At 41.7% G+C, this 21,151-nt stretch overlaps 1 protein-coding gene across 1 annotated transcript; it reads left to right on the top strand.

Moving 5' to 3' along the window:
- The first annotated feature begins 3,974 nt into the window (after positions 1-3,974).
- mpc1 (mitochondrial pyruvate carrier 1) lies at positions 3,975-20,695 on the top strand. The gene is made up of 5 exons (XM_067989450.1): positions 3,975-4,190; positions 9,040-9,043; positions 13,016-13,112; positions 16,813-16,945; positions 20,197-20,695. The coding sequence occupies exons 1-5, from the start codon at positions 4,120-4,122 to the stop codon at positions 20,219-20,221; spliced, it is 330 nt and encodes a 109-aa protein (XP_067845551.1). The 5' UTR covers positions 3,975-4,119; the 3' UTR covers positions 20,222-20,695.
- Positions 20,696-21,151: the final 456 nt, after the last annotated feature.

The raw sequence follows: 21,151 nt of genomic DNA, 5'->3' as shown, positions 1-21,151 counted from the left end.
TATGCCTCCGTGAATAACTTGGGGATATTTTTTCTATGTTAAAGGCGCTTTAAAAATGCAGGTTGTTGGCAGTGAACAAAACTGTGATTTGCAGTGCTAGATTTCCAAATTTCTGAAAAGGAAAATCAGAATTGACGGTGTAGAATCTGATTTCCTAGGGGGTCCAGAAGCATGTTCCCCCCTAGATCCAGGTGTAGCGACACAGATCTATGGCTCAACTAAGTTTTAAAATTATATTGTTGGAATGCTTACTTTCAGCGTTTTCTAACATCTGAAGGCAGAATCTTGCCACATATAGACAGGAGCATTCAAGAACTTTATTTCCCCTTGGATATAAAAACATAAATCTCTTTAAACTGTCTGTTGCCTAATGTTACCAAACAACATGTTACCAAACAACATGTTCCCAAACCTTCCAGTTGATTTGCGCAACTTTGCTAATTAATGTCTGCCAGTCTTTTCACGTGTGTGCACAAATTGCCGCTGGTCATGTCAACGTGCAATAAAATTTCTAGGTTAGATGTGGGGGGAGACGGAGGGTGGTGGTTTCTCTGGCTGCCTGCGTCTCTTCCATGGCCTTGTCCATGCCCGGGTGGCCCTGGAGAAGGAGCAGGCAGTGTCCACCGGTACGCTCGAGGCGTTCTGGGGCCGGTGGGCACGTCAGGGACTGGAGTCCCTAGCGGACACGAGGTAATAATATTATTTAATTCTCCCTTCTTGCTCTCTCCGAGCTCATCTTGACCATGAGACCCACCTCCTGCTCCCTCGACCCTATTCCCACCAAACTGCTGACCACCCAGCTTCCCTTTCTGGCCCCCATGTTAACTGATATTGTTAACATAAGAACATAAGAAATAGGAGCAGGAGTAGGCCATTCGGCCCCTCGAGCCTGATGCGCCATTCTATAAGATCATGGCTCATCTTCGATCTCAATTCCACTTTCCCGTCCGATCCCCATATCTCTTGACACAGGTTAATGGTTCCCTCTCCTCAGGTACTGTCCCCCTCTCCTTCAAATCTGCCGTCGTCACCCCTCCTCCTTAAAAAACCTACCCTTGACCCCTTTGTCCTTGCAAACTGCTGCCCCATCTCCAACCTCCCTTTCCTCTCCAAAGTCCTTGAATGTGTTGTCGCCTCCCAAATCCGTGACCACCTTGCTCGCAACTCCATAGATGTTTGAATCCCTCCAATCAGGTTTCCGCGCCTGCCACAGTACTGAAACGGCCCTTATCAAAGTGACAAATTACATCCCATGTGACTGTGACCGTGGTAAACAATCCCTCCTCATCCTTCTCAACCTGCCTGCAGCCTTTGACACGAATGACCATACCATCCTCCTCCAACACCTCTCCTCTGTCGTCCAGCTCGGTGGGACTGCTCTCGGCAGGTTCTATTCTTATCTACCCTGTTGTAGCCAGAGAATCACTTGCAATGGCTTCTCTTCCCGCTCCAGCACCGTTACCTCTGGAGTCTCCCAAGGATCTATCCCTGGCCCCCTACTGTTTCTCATCTACATGCTGCCCCTCCACTGTCCCTCATTTGTCACACTGCTTCTGCGACATCCAGTACTGGACGAGCAAAAATTTCCTCCGACTAAATATTAGGAAGAGCGAAGCCGTTGTCTTTTGTCCCCGCTGCCAACTCTGTTCCCTCGCCACTGACTCCATCCCTCTCCCTGGCCACTGTCTGAGGCTGAACCAGACCGTTTGCAACCTTGGCATCCTATTTGGCCCTGAGATGAGCTTCTGACCACATACTGCTCCGTCACTAAGACTGCCTACTTCCACCTCCATAACATCGCCCGTCTCCGCGCTGCCTCAGCTCATTTGCTGCTGAAGCCCTCATCCATGCCTTTGTTACCTCTGGACTCAACTATTCCAATGCTTTCCTGGCCGGCCTCCCATCTTCCACCCTCCATAAACTTGAACTCATCCAAAACTCTGCTGCCCGTATCCTAATTCACACCAAGTCCTGTTCTCCCATCACCCCTGTGCTCACTGACCTACATTGGCTCCCGGTCCGGGAACGCCTCGATTTTAAAATTCTCATTCTTGTTTTCAAATCCCTCCATGGCCTCGCCCTCCCTATCTCTGTAACCTCCTTCAACTCTACAACTCTCCGAGATCTCTGTGCTCCTCCAATTCTGGCCTCTTGCGCATCCCTGATTTTAATTGCTCCACCATTGGCGGCCGTGCCTTCAGCTGCCTAGGCCCTAAGCTCTGGAATTCCCTCCCTAAACCTTTCCGTCTCTCTTCCTTTAAGGTGCTCCTTAAAACCTATCTCTTTGACCAAACTTTTGGTCACCTGTTCTAATATCTCCTTATGTGGCTCAGTGTCAAATTTTGTTTGATAATCGCTCCTGTGAACCGCCTTGGGACATTTTACTACATTAAGGCGTTATGTAAATTCAAGTTGTTGTTGTTAATTTTATAAGTTTCCTTTGTTTTATGGTTTAGTTCCTTATTAGTTGTGCCCCCTCAAAAAAGGGGGGGGGACTTTTTTTGTTTTTGTTTGATGATACTGGGGCAACCCTGTGTCTCCCTGTGGTTTTATTAGAAAATGGCATCAACCTCCTCTTTACTTTCCTCTCCTTACCTGACCGACATACCTCCTGCATCACATGACTGACATACATCCTCCTGCATCACCTGACCTACATCCTCCTGCATCACATGACCTACATGCAGCCTCCTGCATCACATGACCTACATCCTCCTGCATCACATGACCTACATGCAGCCTCCTGCATCACATGACCTACATGCAGCCTCCTGCATCACATGACAGACATGCATCCTCCTGCATCACATGACCTACATGCCTCCTGCATCACCTGACCTACATGCATCCTCCTGCATCACCTGACCTACATGCAGCCTCCTGCATCACATGACCTACATGCAGCCTCCTGCATCACATGACAGACATGCAGCCTCCTGCATCACCTGACAGACATGCAGCCTCCTGCATCACCTGACCTACATGCATCCTCCTGCATCACATGACAGACATGCAGCCTCCTGCATCACATGACAGACATGCAGCCTCCTGCATCACCTGACAGACATGCAGCCTCCTGCATCACATGACCTACATCCTCCTGCATCACCTGACCTACATGCAGCCTCCTGCATCACATGACAGACATGCATCCTCCTGCATCACCTGACCTACATCCTCCTGCATCACATGACCTACATCCTCCTGCATCACCTGACCTACATGCAGCCTCCTGCATCACGACAGACATGCATCCTCCTGCATCACATGACCTACATGCATCCTCCTGCATCACCTGACCTACATGCATCCTCCTGCATCACATGACCTACATGCAGCCTCCTGCATCACATGACCTACATGCAGCCTCCTGCATCACATGACAGACATGCAGCCTCCTGCATCACCTGACCTACATGCATCCTCCTGCATCACATGACAGACATGCAGCCTCCTGCATCACCTGACAGACATGCAGCCTCCTGCATCACCTGACCTACATGCAGCCTCCTGCATCACATGACAGACATGCATCCTCCTGCATCACATGACCTACATGCACCCTCCTGCATCACCTGACCTACATGCATCCTCCTGCATCACATGACCTACATGCATCCTCCTGCATCACCTGACCTACATGCAGCCTCCTGCATCACCTGACAGACATGCATCCTCCTGCATCACCTGACCTACATGCATCCTCCTGCATCACATGACCTACATGCATCCTCCTGCATCACCTGACAGACATGCATCCTCCTGCATCACATGACCTACATGCAGCCTCCTGCATCACATGACCTACATGCATCCTCCCGCATCACATGACCTACATGCAGCCTCCCGCATCACATGACCGGGTTAGCAGCCCGAGCGCGTGCGCGCGCCGACGTCCTCGTCGCCCTTGAGCGAAAGGCGGCGAGCGGATTGGTTGTGAAGGTGACCAATGAGCGGACGAGTGCTCGCTCTCCTCCTCCTCCTCCTCCCAGGGCGGCCGGGCTATCCCGGCGTGCACTGAGCGGGAGAAGGCGGCCGGTGGTTGACGCTCGATCGATCGCTCGCTCGGTGTGTTGACGGGAGGGTCATCGGGCTTCCAAAAACAAACAGGCGCCCACCATGGCCGGAGTGCTCGCTCGCAAGGCCGTCGACTATGTCAGGAGCAAGGATTTTCGGGACTATCTGATGAGGTGCGCTGTCTCTTCCCCCTCCCTCCCTCCTCCTCCCTCCCTCCCTCCCTCTTCCCCCTCCCCTCTTCCCCCTCCCCTCCCTCTTCCCCCTCCCCTCCCTCTTCCCCCTCACGGGTGTTGTCCGTCTCACCGGGAGGCCTGGCGGTTCTGGAACCCTCTCACAGCCAGCGGCCTAACGGCTGTTTGAAGGTGGACGGGCGGGCGGGCGGGGGGGGTCGGATTAACTCCCGTGCCCCAGGGCTTCGGCTGCTTGGTTTTGTGTTTTTTGTTGTGAGGGCGCGAGGCTGCCGGCTGTGTCGGGGTCGTTCCCACTTTTTAAACTTTACATTCAAGGTCAACACTTGCCTGCTGAGTGACCTTTTAACGGCCTGTTTCATGTTCCACGCTTTACTCCACGGTGCACTATTGTTAACGCTGCGTGTCTTAAAATATAATCGAGGATTCCAGCAGTGACTGAGGGACAGTAAGCCGTTGAGTGACTATATATTGCGTAACTGCCAAAAACTTAAATAGAATTACACAATGTACAGCACGGAAACAGGCCATTCGGCCCATCTGGTCTATGCTGGTATTTACGCTCCACACGAGCCTCCTCCCTCCCTACTTCATCTCATGCTGTCACTATGCCCTTTATTCCTTTCTCCTGTGTGTGTTTATCTAGATTTCCCTTCCCCTTTAAATGGATCTATGCTATTTGCCTCAACTACTCCTTGTGATAGGGTGTTCCACATTCTCTGGGTAAAGAAGTTTCTCCTGAATTCCCTATTGGATTTATTAGTGACTATCTTTTATTTATGGCCTCTAGTTTGGGTCTCCCCCCTCCCCCCTCTCCCCAAGGTTGACAGAGGGTAAACATCTCTATGTCCACCCTAGCAAACCCTTTCATAATCTTAAAGACCTCTATTGGGTCACCCCTCAGCCTTCTTCTGGAGAAACTTGCATTTATATGGCACCTTTCACTCCCTAAGGATGTCCCAAAGTGCTAACTTTTGTCTTGCAGGCAAATATGGGAGCCAAATTGTGCACAGCAAGGCCCCACAAACAAAAATGAGTTAAAAGACCAGTAATCTGTTTTTGGTGGTAGTGGTTGAGGGATAAATCTTGGAGGGCACCCATTACTTTAAAAAGGACTTTCAACTAATGTAGCAGGTCCTAAGCCATTCTGTTGGCTTGTCCCTGGATCAGTTAATGATAAATTGAATGCTGAGCCAGTTGTATTAGCTACCTTGCACTGCTTGGAAAACCTGGGCAGAAACATACATCCTGCCTGTATTCAAAATGACAGCCCAGTTCACATAATTGATGTTAAATATAATTTAGTTGGTAGAACTGTAGCTATTCTGCTTCCAACGGTGCCAATTAAGGAATACCTCTCCTGAACAAACAGATTATAGTAAGCTAGCAAACATTTCAACAGCTGTTTTCTATACTGAGATGTTTTTTCTAAACAAGATCACATAATTGCATAGTTTCATAGTATAATTGTGAAATTATTATGGGGAGGGGGATTTGAGAGCAATGAGGCAACATGGCAGTTTCAGATTGGGAATGGGTTTACTTTACTGTAGTTGATTAATCTTTTAACTGATGAGCAAGGTGGGGAAAACGGTTAGTCTAATTGTAATAATGTGAGCATTGAATGTAATGCAATACTCTGAAGATGGCATGGAATTGAAACTAATTGATTTGTGATCCCGAGGACTTGTCCATTGGACACTCTTACGGCATACTGTGCTATATTTGTTATCCTAATTTTCTTCTAGTAACCTGTCTTCTGGTTAACCTTTTAACTTCAGTAACCTTTCAATGTCAAAGAAATTTGGTCTTTTATTCACAACTTCTTCTCAGACCTATTTCAGCTTCCTTGCACTGCTAATTCTGATGATGCACCCTGGAGTGCAGTGTGAGAAATAATGTAAGTAAAGAAATGCGTAAGAAATTAGAGCGAGCCCAAGATGTGGTCTTTATGGAGAGCTTAGTATTTGGTTGTTGAAGTGTTTTTGCTTTAATAAGTAATCAGTTTTAAAATAGAGTTCATAACCTTAGTTATGATCGGTCTGTTTCCAGCCCAACGAGGAAGGAAACAGTGCTGGATCTCATTCTGGGGAATGAAGTGGGGCAAGTGGAGCATGTTTCAGTGGGGGAGCATTTGGGATGCAGTGATCATAATATCAGGTTTAGAATAGTTATGGAAAAGGACAAAGAGCAATCAAATGTGAAAATACTTAACTGGAGGTGGGCTAATTTCATTGAGTTAAAAAGGGATTTTGCCCAGATGGATTGGAATCAGAAATTGCTTGGTACAAATGTGAACAACTTAACTGATACTGCAGTGCTAGCCAGGAATAATCCACAGATATAACAGTTAAGGGCAGTGGCATCCTTGCTTATTTTACAGATTACTGTATTGCATATTAGCTGTAAATGCCCTTGCTGCATGTGACACAGCTCTATAATTGGGATCCCTGCTGACATGTAGCAGGCTGAGGCAATTGACTGATCATTGAGAGATACGTGTGCCAAGATCTGCAAATATGATTTGGTGCTTGCTGATCTACTTGTCATGCCCCCTTTCTAACTTGTACCACCTCAAGCATGAAATATTGTACCTGAGACACTTTAAAGTAGAGTTTTTTTGATGAGGTAACAGAGGGTAGATGAGGGCAATGCAGCTGATGTGTATATGGACTTTCAAAAGGTGTTTGATGAAGTGCTACATGGTAGGCTTGTCATCAAAATTACAACCCATGGAATAAAGGGGGCAGTAGCAACATGGGTACAGAATTGGCTAAGTGACAGGAAACAGTAGTGGTGGTCAGTTGTTTTCAGACTGGAGGGAGGTGTACAGTGGTGTTCCCCAGGGGTCAGTGCTGGGGCCACTGCTTTTCTTGATATATATTAATTACTTGGGCTTGGGTGTACAGGGCACAACTTCAAAATTTGCAGATGACAAAACTTGGAAGGATAGTGATTGACTTCAAGAGGATATAGACAGGCTGGTGGCATGGGCATTTACAGCTAACTTGCAACACAGTAATCTGTAAAATAAGCAAGGATGCCACTGCCCTTAACTGTTATATCTGTGGATTATTCCTGGCTGGCACTGCAGTATCAGCTAATTTGTTGTTCACATTTGTACCAAGCAGGTAACTGATGCTTTGGTCAACAAATCTGCAGTTCCTTTCTTTTCCCACTTAACAGAATAACATGCCAAATGTCACCAAAGTACTGGGTGTTACTGATGACTATTATATGCTCTACCTGAAGCCCAAATGGCTGTCAGTATGCTTGTGGTTTGGTACAAGGATTTCGTATGTGAAGCATTTGGAAGTAATGAGTGTGACGAGGCTTTCAATTGTGGGTATGCCTGTCCTACAATGCAAGAGCTATAAGGGTGTGTGAGGGCCTGCCAGGGGTGAACAGCAAATGTGGAACAAGATGCTAGGCAACACTTGGTAACGTGCAATCTTTTACCATCTAGCTGATGCATGGTACTGTTGGATGGTTCTACCTTGCCAGGTATTCACCTATCTGAAGACTTGCTGCTTAATGAACACTGGTGAAATGCAATCATTGTGGTATCCTGTTTTGTGATCAGATATTGAGTTGCTTACATCTCTAAGAACACATGTTCGTGACTGATACCAGTGTGTAGAGGAAAAATCAGAACAAAGCTGCCTTGTCATATGATGTATCTGAATCAGTGCCAGAAAATTCTGGCGTACAGTAGCTTAGTTAAGCATTAAATTGTAAATGATCCTAATTTCTTTTGTACAAGATCTTGTTATCGCCCAACTAAACTTGGTTGACCTTTGCACAAAGTTAAAACATTTATGTTCTTTGATATTACACAGCTATTTCTTATTTCCCAATAACACTATACTATATGTTGCAAAATGATGCCCCTGCACAATGCCATTTTGTTTTGGCGCTGGCAGTATGCAACAAAATCGAAAATATTTAAAAACAACAATTAATTAAGTCAAAAGCAAGTGGTCTTCAGGTGAAGTGAGTTTAGAGGTGGGAAATAACTGGACCAAACTGTGCAAATGCAATTCAGTCCCCATTTTAAAGTCATGCATTCTGTCCTTATTTTTATATTTCCATTATTAATACCCAGGTACACTGGGGGTGGGGGATGTTTCAATGACAGCATGACGAGTTTACATAGGAAGTTTCCACTCTTAATCTTTACATCGGAACTTATAATGGAAAATGTAGACAGTGCTCATAGACTGAAGATTTTTAAGATTATGCTAGTTGATCATCTGTGGTGTTGCATGTTAATTGTAGCCATATGATTTGTCAATTAGTGTTAATTGTATTCAGGTGGTGCATATCAATTGGGGAGTCTCATCCATTTGAGAGCTTATCTAGGGGGTGGACAGTGGGTAATGGGGAGCTCTGTGAATAAAGGCTTTGAAGCAACTGAAGACCAGGCTCTAGTATTCTATTCTTCACCACCTGGCTATCCAATTTATTACATTGCACATGGTAAGTCAGAGAATATGGCCCCTCTTACCTGTCTTTTCGTTGCTGTTGCTCTTTCTCTGTCTGTCCTCCAGTTCCGTCTTCTCCTCTGCTTCTCTCCCCTTAACTCATTTTGTGGCTCTCTGTCTATTTATTTTTTCAGCTTGGAGGTATTGGGTAGTATGTCGTGGTATGACTGCAGTTGGGGTGGAGGTTGCAGGGAAAATCTGGCTCTCAGTAGCTACCTTTCCATCCCTCTCCCCCAACCATTAATGCCTCCTCCCTCCAATGTGTCCCCTATCTCCCCTCCTTCCTACTACCCATTCCTCTTCTACTGTTTCATCACTACTTATACTACTTCCCCTTGGCTCAGTAGCAGCACAGTCGGAGGTACTGTCTTTCGGTTGAGATGTTAAACCAAGGACCTGTCTGCCCTCACAAGTGGATGTAAAAGATCCCATGGCACTATTTGAAGAAGAGCAGGGGAGTTCTCCTGGTGTCCAATATTTATCCCTCAACCAACAGATCGTACAGATTATCTGGTCATGTATCTCATTGATTGTGGGGCCTTGCTGTGTGCAAATTGGCTGCCGTGTTTCCATACATTACAACAGTGACTACACATCAAAAGTATTTCATTGGCTGTAAAGTGCTTTAGGACGTCCTGAGGTCGTAAAAGGCACTATATAAATGTATATTCTTTAACCATTTTTTGGGGGAAATTGTAACATTACATGAAGAAAAGCTCCTCTTTTCCTCTCCCCAGCACTCTAGTAGTATTTTGGCCACGCCTGGATTTCGGATCATGGCAGTATCTTCAACCATTATAGCCACAAAATCTAACATTTCCTTCTTAAATGTCTCCATCTTGCTACATCTCTCCTCACTGCAGAAGCCTCTCCAAACCCACCTCTTTGGTCACCTCTCCCAATTTCTGCCCCATGTCCAATCTGCCCACTTTATGATGCACGTTGGGGCATCTCACTATATTAAAGATACTATGTTATTGTTTCAATAATGAGTTATCTTTAGTTTAAAAATGTTCTTCAGATTGCTGTGTAATCTACTTTGTTAATTTTCATATTTAGAAGTTGGGGCTGTTGATGCTAGAATTTTATTAATTACAAATTTATAGTAGACATAGCAAAACAGCCAAAATTTTGACCTGTTTTTAAATGCAATGCAGCACAGGTTTTAAAATAAATCTATTAATGAAATTTATTAAAACAGTTTTTATAAATTTAAAAATGCACCTTTCTAAATTATTTTGTTAAATTTCTGTTTCAATTTGTAATTTTAAGCAGCGATTATGAAGTCACCAGCTTAACTCTTGTTGCAGCAAAATTGCGCACTCATCTAATTTTAGGTTCAGACACTCGACCTTGTGGCTGTGAAATATCAAGCCAGTGTGACAGCTGAGGGAGATCTGCTGATTTCAGCTGCAAGTCTATGTGTACGTTCCTGGCAATTTAAAATAAATATCATGAGTTGACTCGTCAAGCCCTTGTCTGAATCCAATCTAGTCAATGCTGAAAGTTTCAACCACAGCTGGGATAAGGACACATTGTGCACAGTGTATAAAGTATCTTGATGCCTATCCTAGATTCATCCTCTTGACACTTGTTAGTACAACTACGTAGTGTTTGCTGCAGCATGCCATCGATAATCCAAATCTTTTTCAAAGTTCATTATTGTTTTTCCAAAAGAAATACAATTTGGGGAACCTAACAGATCATAACTTGGTTGTAAAAATCCTGAAAGACAATGAAATGAGAATCATTGTTCTAAATTCAAACTTTGGGTAAATATAGGTTACAATAAAACAACGTGCATCAGAAGTGGACAGATGTCACAATTTTGCACATTAACTTTTTGAATCAGTGCAGTTTTACTGGTTACTGTCTTCAAAAAAAAAAATTGGTAAAGCTATATTTCCAAACATAACATAATCCAAAAATGTTCAGCCTGTGGGCCATGTGACCTTCAAACTCTGGAAATCCAGCCCTTGAAGCCTTAGGCAATTCAGACCAATTGGCATCATACTCTTAAATTAATTTTTTGAATTTCTTGAGCCTGGAGGTTTCCTTAGTGCTGTTGCCTCATTAGTAAATAAATCCTAAATCAGAAACCAGTATCAGTTAGTATTAGCAATTTGACACATGCAAATGGAATGATGGGGCAGAAATCATTCGGAGAGGTGAACCAACACTCCTCACCGCTCCATTGATTAATACTAACCCACTAACTTACCGCGGTCTTTTCTTCGGCCACTTCCTCGAATAGGAAGCGGAGAAGAGCCCAGCGTCAGTTCAAGTGAAGCTGGGACCCTGGGAGAAGCGAGAGGAATGATCTCTGTTCGATGGGGAATCAGATTGCAGCATTTTTGACAAGCTGCGTTCACTGTCTCTGGCTTGGAGCCTTAATCCAGGAAGTGAAAGGTACATTAAAATCAATGTAAAAATAGTGAAAAAAAGAGAGGGTAAGAAATAATTGAATTCAATCAGACAGAAGGGAAAAGTTTTTATTAAAAAAAATTTAATTAAAAAATTTTTAATGACCAAAAACTACTAAAATAAGGAGTAATGCGACTCCACACTTTTAAGTTTAAATTTTAGTTCTTTGGCAATCATTTGAGACTTGCTGTGCTGCTAAAACTTAGTTTAGACCTGTATTTTTAAGCAAACCTGTTTAGTGGCATAATTATTTTCCAGCTGGGCAGACAAGCAAGTTGACGCTTTTTCAGTGATTTCTCTGATTGTAGCGTGAGATGTACCTTTTACTTCGAAGCTGTAATATCGCTGGTGAACCAGTAGGAGCAAGTTTCAGATTTCCGCGTTTCACTGCATATGTGAACGCTGGAACTTGCTCCTCCATTTTGCCACTAATAATGCAGAGTGCTGTTGAGCTCTGTTATTTTGCGAGCGATTTCTGCCCCATCGATTTGAAGGTTATATGTAGCCCCTGAAGCTCTACGATATGTACCTATGCAACCAGGAGTACCAATAGATTAGGCACCATATAAGTAATATTGAAAAATGCCATCATGTGACGCTATTGTGAGGGAAATGACATACAGGGTATAATCTTTTTGGCTCATCTCCCTCCTGAAATAGTTTGGTTAAACAAATTTTTACAAATACCAGGCTCTTTTTAAAAAAAAAAATTATGTTTTTATTTCTTTTTGATTGTGCACGCCTGCCTGTTAAGAAAAAAGACCATTTTATCATTGTACAAGGTGTTTTCTTCTGTAAAATATGTTCAGATGATGGCTGAGTGGGCAAACTAGGGAAATGTGGGAAAAACCTGTGAAATTCAAGGATCTTCAGGACTCTGTTAAAGACCCAGTAATCTCCAGTGTGTTTCATTGAAGCATGCCGTAGACACACAAACTGCACAGCCCTTACCTACTGCCTCGAATATGGAGTAGTGTACAGAATTTACAATATTTTAGATCATTTTAACACTACAAAAAGATTCATTTTATCTTTTCTCCTTTTTCTCTGCTCCGTATAAACAAACGTCACTCTGGATGATCACTTGCCAGCACGGTAAGTTGAAATTTTAAATACATTCCTTGATTACTTCAATGTTTCATTTTTTTGTATTGTGATTTTCCCCCCCCCCCCCCCCCCATGTCAATTCAATGTTCGTATCTGTAAATTAAAGGTCTGTAGCTGAAGCTGGCCTCCTGCTTCTCCCTTTTCTCCTGCCCCCCCCCCAAAAAAATTAGCATGTGTGAATAAGGGAAGAGAAGGATGGTTTTAACTCTATAACCTTTTGAAATTAGAGTTGGCATGAAATGAGTGCAAGCCGACCATGCCAGCAGTCTTTCCTGTTGGTCTACATAGGCTGTATTTTGTGATGTGGCAGGGCTCACCTGATGGCTCAGTAGGTAATGCACTGTCATCTAGTACTGTGCCTTACAGACTAAACTAGCTCCAGGTATTGTCATGGATACTGAGCTTTGCAGTCATAGGAACAGAAGTAGGCCATTCAGCCCCTTGGGCCTGCTTCCCCCATTCACTCAGATCATGGCTGATCTGCACCTTTTTTATTCGTTCATGGGATGTGGGCGTCGCTGGCACAATTTGCTGTTTTTGCTCAGCCTTTTATAAGGGTCTGTATAGCCCCATTTAAAAGGATGCAATATCTTTCCCACGCTGGCTGTTGGAAAAAAAAACTGTAAAATTCAGTAGTATAACATACTGTTAATCATTTTGCTTGTTTTTTGTGAGAATTTTAAATTGTGTAAGGAATTGTTTTGTAAAAAGTGTAAACTATTATTAAGCTTGTGATTTTATGGTTGTGAAACCAAACAATGTGTTGATTTGATTCTCCCTTTTCTTGTTTTGTAGCACTTCTGGGGTCCAGTAGCTAACTGGGGCATTCCCATTGCTGCTATTAGTGATATGAAGAAAACTCCAGAGATCATTAGTGGCAGAATGACATTTGGTAAGTCAAAGCTTCCTAAAACCCTTACCTGTGCGGTGAGCAAATGGTAAATCAATAAATCTGTAATAAAGCCCACATTCAACCATCTAATTGTATGCAAATTATAAATTCATGCTCTGTAGTGATAGGAACACTGCATGGTATACAATGTGGGGAAAGCTTCAAAACTGCTTGAATTGTATCTTGTTTTAAATAGCATCAGTGGTTCTGAGGGAGCCATCCATGGCTTGAACTGTTTAAGCTTGTACACTTAACCTAGGAAAATTAAAAGGATGTGCAGAAATGCAATGAGTCCTATTTCTGCAGTCTGTTTTCTTCCTGGTTTAAGATCTGCAAGGAGATGGTTAAATGATTTGCTCCTATGACTCTACCAGTGTCACTCTCGGAGGAGTGGGAAAAGTGGTTTTGTTAGCTTTGTGCTTCTTTAAGTTTTGTTTTGTGAGGAAGCAACTCTGCTCCGTGCCTCTCCACTGGTGGCTTTGCTGTATTGGGCAATCTTAGGCAAAGTATGTGAACATGCTCTGCCTAACAATGTTCCCTTTTTGTAATAAAATGATTCTGTATGTGTAAGCTCTTAGATGTGCCTAAATCATTTTTTAAGTAAATGATTGACATAAATTGAACACTCCTCTTCAGTGTTCTGTGCATGTAGAAGTCATAAAAAATTAAGTAATTTGGTCTTGTGCAGCTGGTATGGGGAAGATTCTGTTTAGTTGTAGTATGTAAATGATGTAATAACTCTTACTGAACAGAGAGATTGTCACTTGAGTGGGCCTTCTGCACTGCATTATTTCCTGGTTTTTTTTGTTTTTCCTGTTTCTAATGTTAGACTATAGTAGTGAAGACTAGATTAATGTCAACATTAACAGTTATCTGTATCCTTTTAACACGAGAGGCACTATCATTTATTTGCCCACGCTAGTCTCATTGGAGCCTTAAATAGTTGAATTATATGTTGCCAAGAAGTTTGCTGATCTTAAGGTCCCATGCAGTTATCTTTAGTAAATATGCATACATTGATCTATGTTCCAGCTGAATTAATGAATGTGTACACATGCCACTTTCCTCGTTTATTCATTCCCTATCTGATCAGCTTCTCACAATTTATGCCTTATACGGCAAAATAACCTTTCTCTGCCTTTTTGATGGCTTATTTCTCCAAAGTAACCAGTTAGTAACAATTCATATTGAAAACCATCACTGTTTCTGGCATTATAATTTGTAGTTTTGTCAGTAATGTACATAACGATTCTGTATGGCATAGACTTTCAAACTGGAGTCAGTGAGGTCATCAAATCTCTCCATCCATGAATTTTGTTTTTTTTTGATCTTGTTGCTCTAAACAAAGTTCTCTGCAATTCAAGCACTGTTTTCCTTTAGATAACTAAGTCTTCTGGAAGTTAAGATCCCCAGGAGTGTGCTGATATGTGCAAAGGATCCATCGCTTGAGAAAGTTTGATAGCTGTTGCTGTACAGTGTACTTTTGTACATGGTTGTCAATGTTTTCAGTTTGAAACATAATTAAATTTGGAAAAAACACTAGGATCTGATCTGCAATTGACACAATTCACTTTTAAATATGCTTAAATGGATTCAGTACAGTATTGAAAGTGTTAGAGCAGGTTGCTATAGTTTTTAAACTTAACGATCACCTAATATTTAAACTGTAGCCTCCCCTTCTGCCTTCTTTTATAGACTACATCTGATTGAAAATAAGTTGGTCCCTATTTTGGAATTTGTTCATTGTGACACAGATAAACAGAACTAAGTTTATTGCATTTACAGTGTACTAAAGCCAACAATATCTGTTTTATTTAGAAAAGTATAGCACAACACCGCCTTTTAAGTAGTACCTTTGTCTAGTGCCAAAAACTGCAGGTATAAAAGTGTGATATGATTGGTTTGTTTTTCTAAAATGACCCTATTAGTGTATTTTTAAATAGTTTTTTGGATTTTTTTCCTTAGCAAGATGAGGGATGTCATTAATAAGGAACAAAAGACTTTTCCATTTTAGACAACTGGTGCCGGCATCAACATCCATGGCCCGGTATACCATAGCCAGTGCAGATTAAGCTTTACAACGTCCAAAAATTATGTCTTAGCCTACTTACCAATGCCCATGCTTGGTTTCTGTAAGCATTTCAACACTTTACGGCATTTATTATTGTACTCATTACAAAGTTCTATTTATTGGGAATCAGTCTTTAATATTCGAGGTGTTTTCAGTTACCTTTAGGAACATAACTTTTTTGTATCATTTGAACCCCTTCTATTGGAAGCAGCTCAGTAATTTGTTGGTTTCTATTGGTATCGAATCTGTGCAGTTTATTCTGTGGGGCTTTCAGCAACAAAAGACAACTGCATATACACAGGATTTGTGCATGTGCAGTCCTCCCTGTTCTCAAATGCACTTCAGCACTACTGAACATGTGGATATTACCCAGGTGCAGTTAGTTCAAAGTTGCCAGTCTGACTGCAGACCTCTCGCCATTTTTTGGGAGAAGTTCCATTCATACCAGTGAGTGCATAGCTAGCCTATATGGGCTGGCTGATAGCTCAGCCCCCACTGTTCCCAGACTCGAGGATGGACTGCTGTTGCTGGAGTATTCCACTGCCTCTAACAGCAAGAGTGTTGCTGAGATTATCACTGACGACACTCTTGCCATTGTTGGTGACCATGTAGTTGTAAGGGGCATGATGAGATCTAAAAATAGATCCAAATTGTCTTTATAACATAACAGAACTGATAGATTTATATTTGGTGATCGTCCTTACAAAAATACTGTTAATGTAAAAATTTGTGTAATTTTCTAGGGGCAGTAGCTGAATGCAATTTAAAATTACAGTGGGATCAATTGAAGAAACTAGATCTTTGTGTAAACATTGGTACTGTCATTGGTGGTTTGATTGCCAGCCACTGGATACTCTGGGCATTCTATGGTTTAATGTAAAACAAATTGCTGTACTATGGTTACATTTACTATTCTCAATCTAAGGTTCTCAAACTTTGCAAGTGTTGGAGGAGAGCAGAGAATGAGACATGTGGAAAGAAAGGGAAAGTGTGTTTCAAGTATACAAAGTGGATTGACATATAGAAAGAGATGTAGAGAGTGAGTGAGAGGTATAAAGGACTGAAGCATGAAAGAGAAGGAAATCTAGAAAGGGAGATATGGAAAGGGAGTGAGAAAATCAATAGGTAGATATTCACCAGGGTGTGTGAAGCATAAAGAAAAAGCCAGAAAGAGGTAAAGACAAAATGAAAGAATAGAAAACACCAAATTGGAAGTGGAAAATGAGGACAAAATCTTTTATGAAAAAAAAAGTGAGCATCCCATGTGAAATCGACTAGTTTTTATACTTCTGGAGGATTCTTTTGGAATAAAGCTATGTTTGAGTATGATTATAGCCCATTTCACCTTCTGACAGTCAGAGGATGTGAGGAAACCAGTGTGCTTTTTGATACCTTGAAATTAATTTTTGAATTTTAGTATTGATTAGGAATAGCTAGGGTTGATAAAACCTGATGTGTGAGGAAGGAAAGCTGTGTAACTCCATCAATATTGAGATTTGGTTTAATATCGGGCATTTTGACATCTCCATGGGTTTAGCATTTGCCCAGCAATCTGAAGACTGGTGTATTGTAAACATTTAGCAATGCAGTGCCCTTCATATAAAATGACTGTCTAATTCTCTTTTACAGCATTGTGCTGTTACTCTCTGATGTTCATGCGGTTTGCGTACAAGGTGCAGCCCAGAAATTGGCTTTTGTTTGCCTGCCATTTCACTAACGAAGCAGCACAAATAGGTCAGGGATGTCGGCTGATCAAATACAAGTAAGTGCTCTTTGATTTCTGAAAACAATTTTTGGTGGCACGCGGTAAAACTTTGCCCATCTAACTTCAAATTGGCTTTAGAAATTCAAATGTTGACAAAAGCTAACTGTTTGCAATGAGCTCCTGTGCTGTGGAATAGTTGATGAATTCAGGTTATGCATATGAATGCAAGAAAAAGGTTAAAAATTTACAGGGGTTAGGTTTGCATCAATTCAAATTCATATTGAATTGTGGATTTAGCGAAGCATTCGTATTTTCATAACTATCAAAAGACTGGCAACAAAGGCACTGTTGAGTAGCCTTGGCACAAATACCATTTTTTAAACAAAAAAGTGGTTTGCTTTAATGTCCTGGTCATTTAATACTGGGTACGGTAGTGGATGTAAGTCCTAGAATCATTCAGTGTGGTGTGTAAGATTAGTTTATCTTTATATCTTGCTCCCCTTCCCCTTAAACTCACTGTTTTCATAAGTTTCTTGCATCATTTATCCTTGTAAGTCTGTTTAGCAGCTTTTTTCTAATCAGGGAAATTAACTTTATTAGTTACTACAGTTTTGTTACACAGTACTTGTACAATACAGCACATTGGACTTGCTGGTACAGTTCATCATGTCACACTAGATAATTATGGATGAGGAAGACCATTTGGCCTATTAGTCCAAAAGCACCCTGCCTTACAGTATCTAATTGTTAAATGCATCCAGGGTTTTCACTTTCACCACTTCAGAAGTCCAGTCCAAGTGTGTGTTGCTCTCTGCATGGAGAAGGACTTCCTAACATCACTCCTAAAGTTAACTTTCACTGGTTTGAACCTAGTTTGACCTATTTCCACAATTCAGTTTAAAGTAATCTGGATTTAACTTCTCCATACTATTTACTGTTTTATGTACCTTTGTATAAGATCACCTCAGATGCCTCCTTTCCAGGATGAAAAAGTCTGAATGTGTCTAGTCTTTTTTCATATCTGAGTCCTGGCAAACGTGTGGCTGTTCTCTGTACTGCTTCCAGTGTTTGCGTACCTACCTTGCGTCTTGTTGACCAGACTGGATACAGGACCTGAGGTGTGGTCTGACCAGAGCACTCTACAATTTGATCATGACTTCCTCTGACTTGTGTTCAGCTGTTTTGGTTAGATAGTTCAACACTCTGGTTTTGTTTGTTTCCCTGCATTGGTTGGACATGTTTAGCGTAGAGTCCAGTAAGACTCCTAATTTTAATCTCCTGTGCCTAGTAGCACGAGGCAACCCACTTCTTTCACTGCTGTCTGTCCAGAGCAAGACATTTGTTTCCGAGCGGAGTATCATCTTGCCTTACATCCAGCAGACTCTGGTTTTCCACAGTTCATTATATTTGCAAGTCTGTAACAGTCTCATCTTGTCTCTAGATTGTTTACGTAATGAAAGGCATTTTTACGTGGACAGGTGTTAGCTTGGCTCACGACTCCTTATCAGGAGGAGCAGTAAACTGCCTTCAGCCTGCCTCCAACCTTTCGACTTGTCTGGCTGGGGTGGCCCTACCAGAAGTTATACTCTTGTCAGCATAGCTCTCTGGCTCATGGGAGCGTGCAAACCTTCCCACCACGTCATGGTGCAGTTCCTAGGTCTCTTTCAGTTTCATCATTAGCTATTTCAATACTGTTCATGGAGTACATGAGGTGCTTAGTTTTCCATCCTACATGCAATACCTTGCACTTGTCTCCATTAAATTTCATCTGCCTATATACTAATTTTAGAGCTGATTCCTCTTTGGTATCATTGCCAAATTTGACCCCTTTGAACCCGGTTTCTGAGTCTGGATTATTTATTTAAACAACATACCATAGTGGTCCCCAAAATTGAACACCTGGGTACCCCACTTAATACTTCCCCCACCTTGACCTAACTTTTCTAATGAGTACCTGTTGCTTTTTACCCTTCAACCAGTTCCTTATCCATTTCCAGAGTTTGCCCTGATACCCCCCCCCCCCCCCCCCCCCCAATATTTTTGAATTTATCTAATGGCCTTTCACACTCGACAGTGTACCTAGCCTTCCAGAAGGCATATGACAATGTTGTAGGACTTTCTGTAGTCCACTTGAGATCTTTTCTCAAAGTCACCGAGGAGATTGGTCAGATTTGATCTTCCCCCTTCTGAATTAAAGTTGGCTAACTATTTGCTCGGTTATTACAAATAGTCCCAAGTTAACTCCAAGTTATTCTGTTATTTTTAATGGAATGGAGATGAGATTGATGGGCTGTAATTGCAAGTGTCTATTTCAATCCCTTTTTAAAATATGGGCACTACATTGGCCTGCTTTGAATCTACTAGTATTTCACCAGTATCCAGCAACTCACTCATAATCATCAGCATCATATGAATCCCCTCCCTAGTCTGTTACAGCACTCTGGGATAAATACCATCTATCATAGTAATTTTGTTTTGAGCTCTCTTAACCTCTCTAGGATTTGTATCTCATTTATATCCAAGTCCTTAATTTTACTTTGGTTGCTTTGGGAAGTGTATGTTGCTCATGTGTTGCCTTGTGAATACTAGGAGGAAATAATCGTTCAGAATATTGGCTATTATAAGCTCGCTCTCCGTTTTGGATCCATTTGCAACTTCTGTGGTTTTCACCATAGTGCAAAAACACAATTTTTAAGGAATGCCTTTACTGGCAGTAGGATGGTACATTGGGTTGGTACCCCAGGACTGTGTTTAAATCCAGCCCAGACTCCTGGGATGAAAGACTCTGGTTGTTGGGTGGCTCCTATTTTGTCACCAATGGCACAATAGTGGTCATTTCACTTGAGGTTCTGCCATTCACCCTAGTGCAGTAGGGATTGGACACGTTAGAGGAAGATCTGTGTCTGACCCTGCTATTGGGAGTATTGAGTTGTACAAATTACAGCACAGAAAGAGGCCATCGGCACATCATGCCTTTGTGGTACCAGCTCTTCAACTCTAATCCCATTTACCTGATGTACTTGGTGCTGACTATGACTGGGTGACAGAATTGAGAAGAAAAAGTGTTCCACACTCCAGGACTGATGTCCTTCACCTTAATGAGCACATCAATTTAAAAAGTACATTTGGGAGGGAATAGGATTGATGGGTCTCTCTTTGGTTTCCATATTGAGCTGCTTATTAATCCACCTCCCTGCAGGGCGCAAGAATCGAATGATAAATTGAATTGCAAAACTCTGCTTTGCAGCTGTATTGTTAATCTGTGTGTTGCAGTGCTGGATGTTAAATAAATGTTTCTATTTATGCAGTGCAGAGAAGGAACGTTCTAAGTAATGTCGGACTGGACTCTTTGCAGCACTTTATCTTCCATAGATCCGTATGTCACCAATATACCATGATCCTTCTACCTTTTTTCACGCACAAGATTCTACAAATCAGCCTAAGATCTTGGATGATAAATTTTTTCAAAAGATATTTAATCCCAACATTACTTTGTAATGTAATTGATTTTCAAATTGTTTTAGCAGCCATTTCTAAAATTGCCTTAAATGGAATTTGACAAACATTGTTATACATGGGTTTCCTAACATTAGTCATGTACATATTTTTTTTGTTCAGTTTGAATTTGTGGATTGGAAAGGGATACTGACTTGCACTATGCATTAATTGAGAAAACCAGTATGTAATAACATTGTAAGGAATGATCTATGATCATGGGCATTCATTTGTGTTGTAATCAATATTTTGTTGATCAATCAATGGTTTTGGCAGTTTCAAACTGCTCTTAATAAAGTGTCACAAGACAAATTGCTATGTTGTCAATTAAAAGGTGTTAGATTAATTACCAATTAACTGACCTAATGTAGTTTTATAAAAGTGATACTTAATATTTTTATATGCAGTTAAATCATTTGTACTGCATTTTGGTGTATTAAATCTTTGTGCATCAATCTAAAAATTGCATCATCAAAGGTTTTGCTTTAGACTTTCATATATTTAATAATGGTTAAATGTTCCCATTGCAATGTAAAGTGAGGCTTCATTTGTATATTTAAATGTATTAAAATATTTTCAACAGTTTTATTTATACTATTAACAATCCATTCCAGGAGCTCAAACAGAACTGTTAGCAAATTGTGAAAATATATAATTTATTGGAGTGTTAAAAGATGCAAAATTTGCAGGATGTCCTAAGGTGTTCAAAACTCTTGCTCTCAGTTCCCTCTTTTTAAAAAGTACACACTTGACCACTCTGTCCTCCCC

The sequence above is a fragment of the Heptranchias perlo genome, chromosome 8, assembly GCF_035084215.1.
Source record: "Heptranchias perlo isolate sHepPer1 chromosome 8, sHepPer1.hap1, whole genome shotgun sequence".
In the NCBI taxonomy this organism is placed as follows: domain Eukaryota; kingdom Metazoa; phylum Chordata; class Chondrichthyes; order Hexanchiformes; family Hexanchidae; genus Heptranchias; species Heptranchias perlo.
Note: the sequence above shows the minus strand (reverse complement) of the source record. Positions and strands in the feature narration are given on the sequence as shown.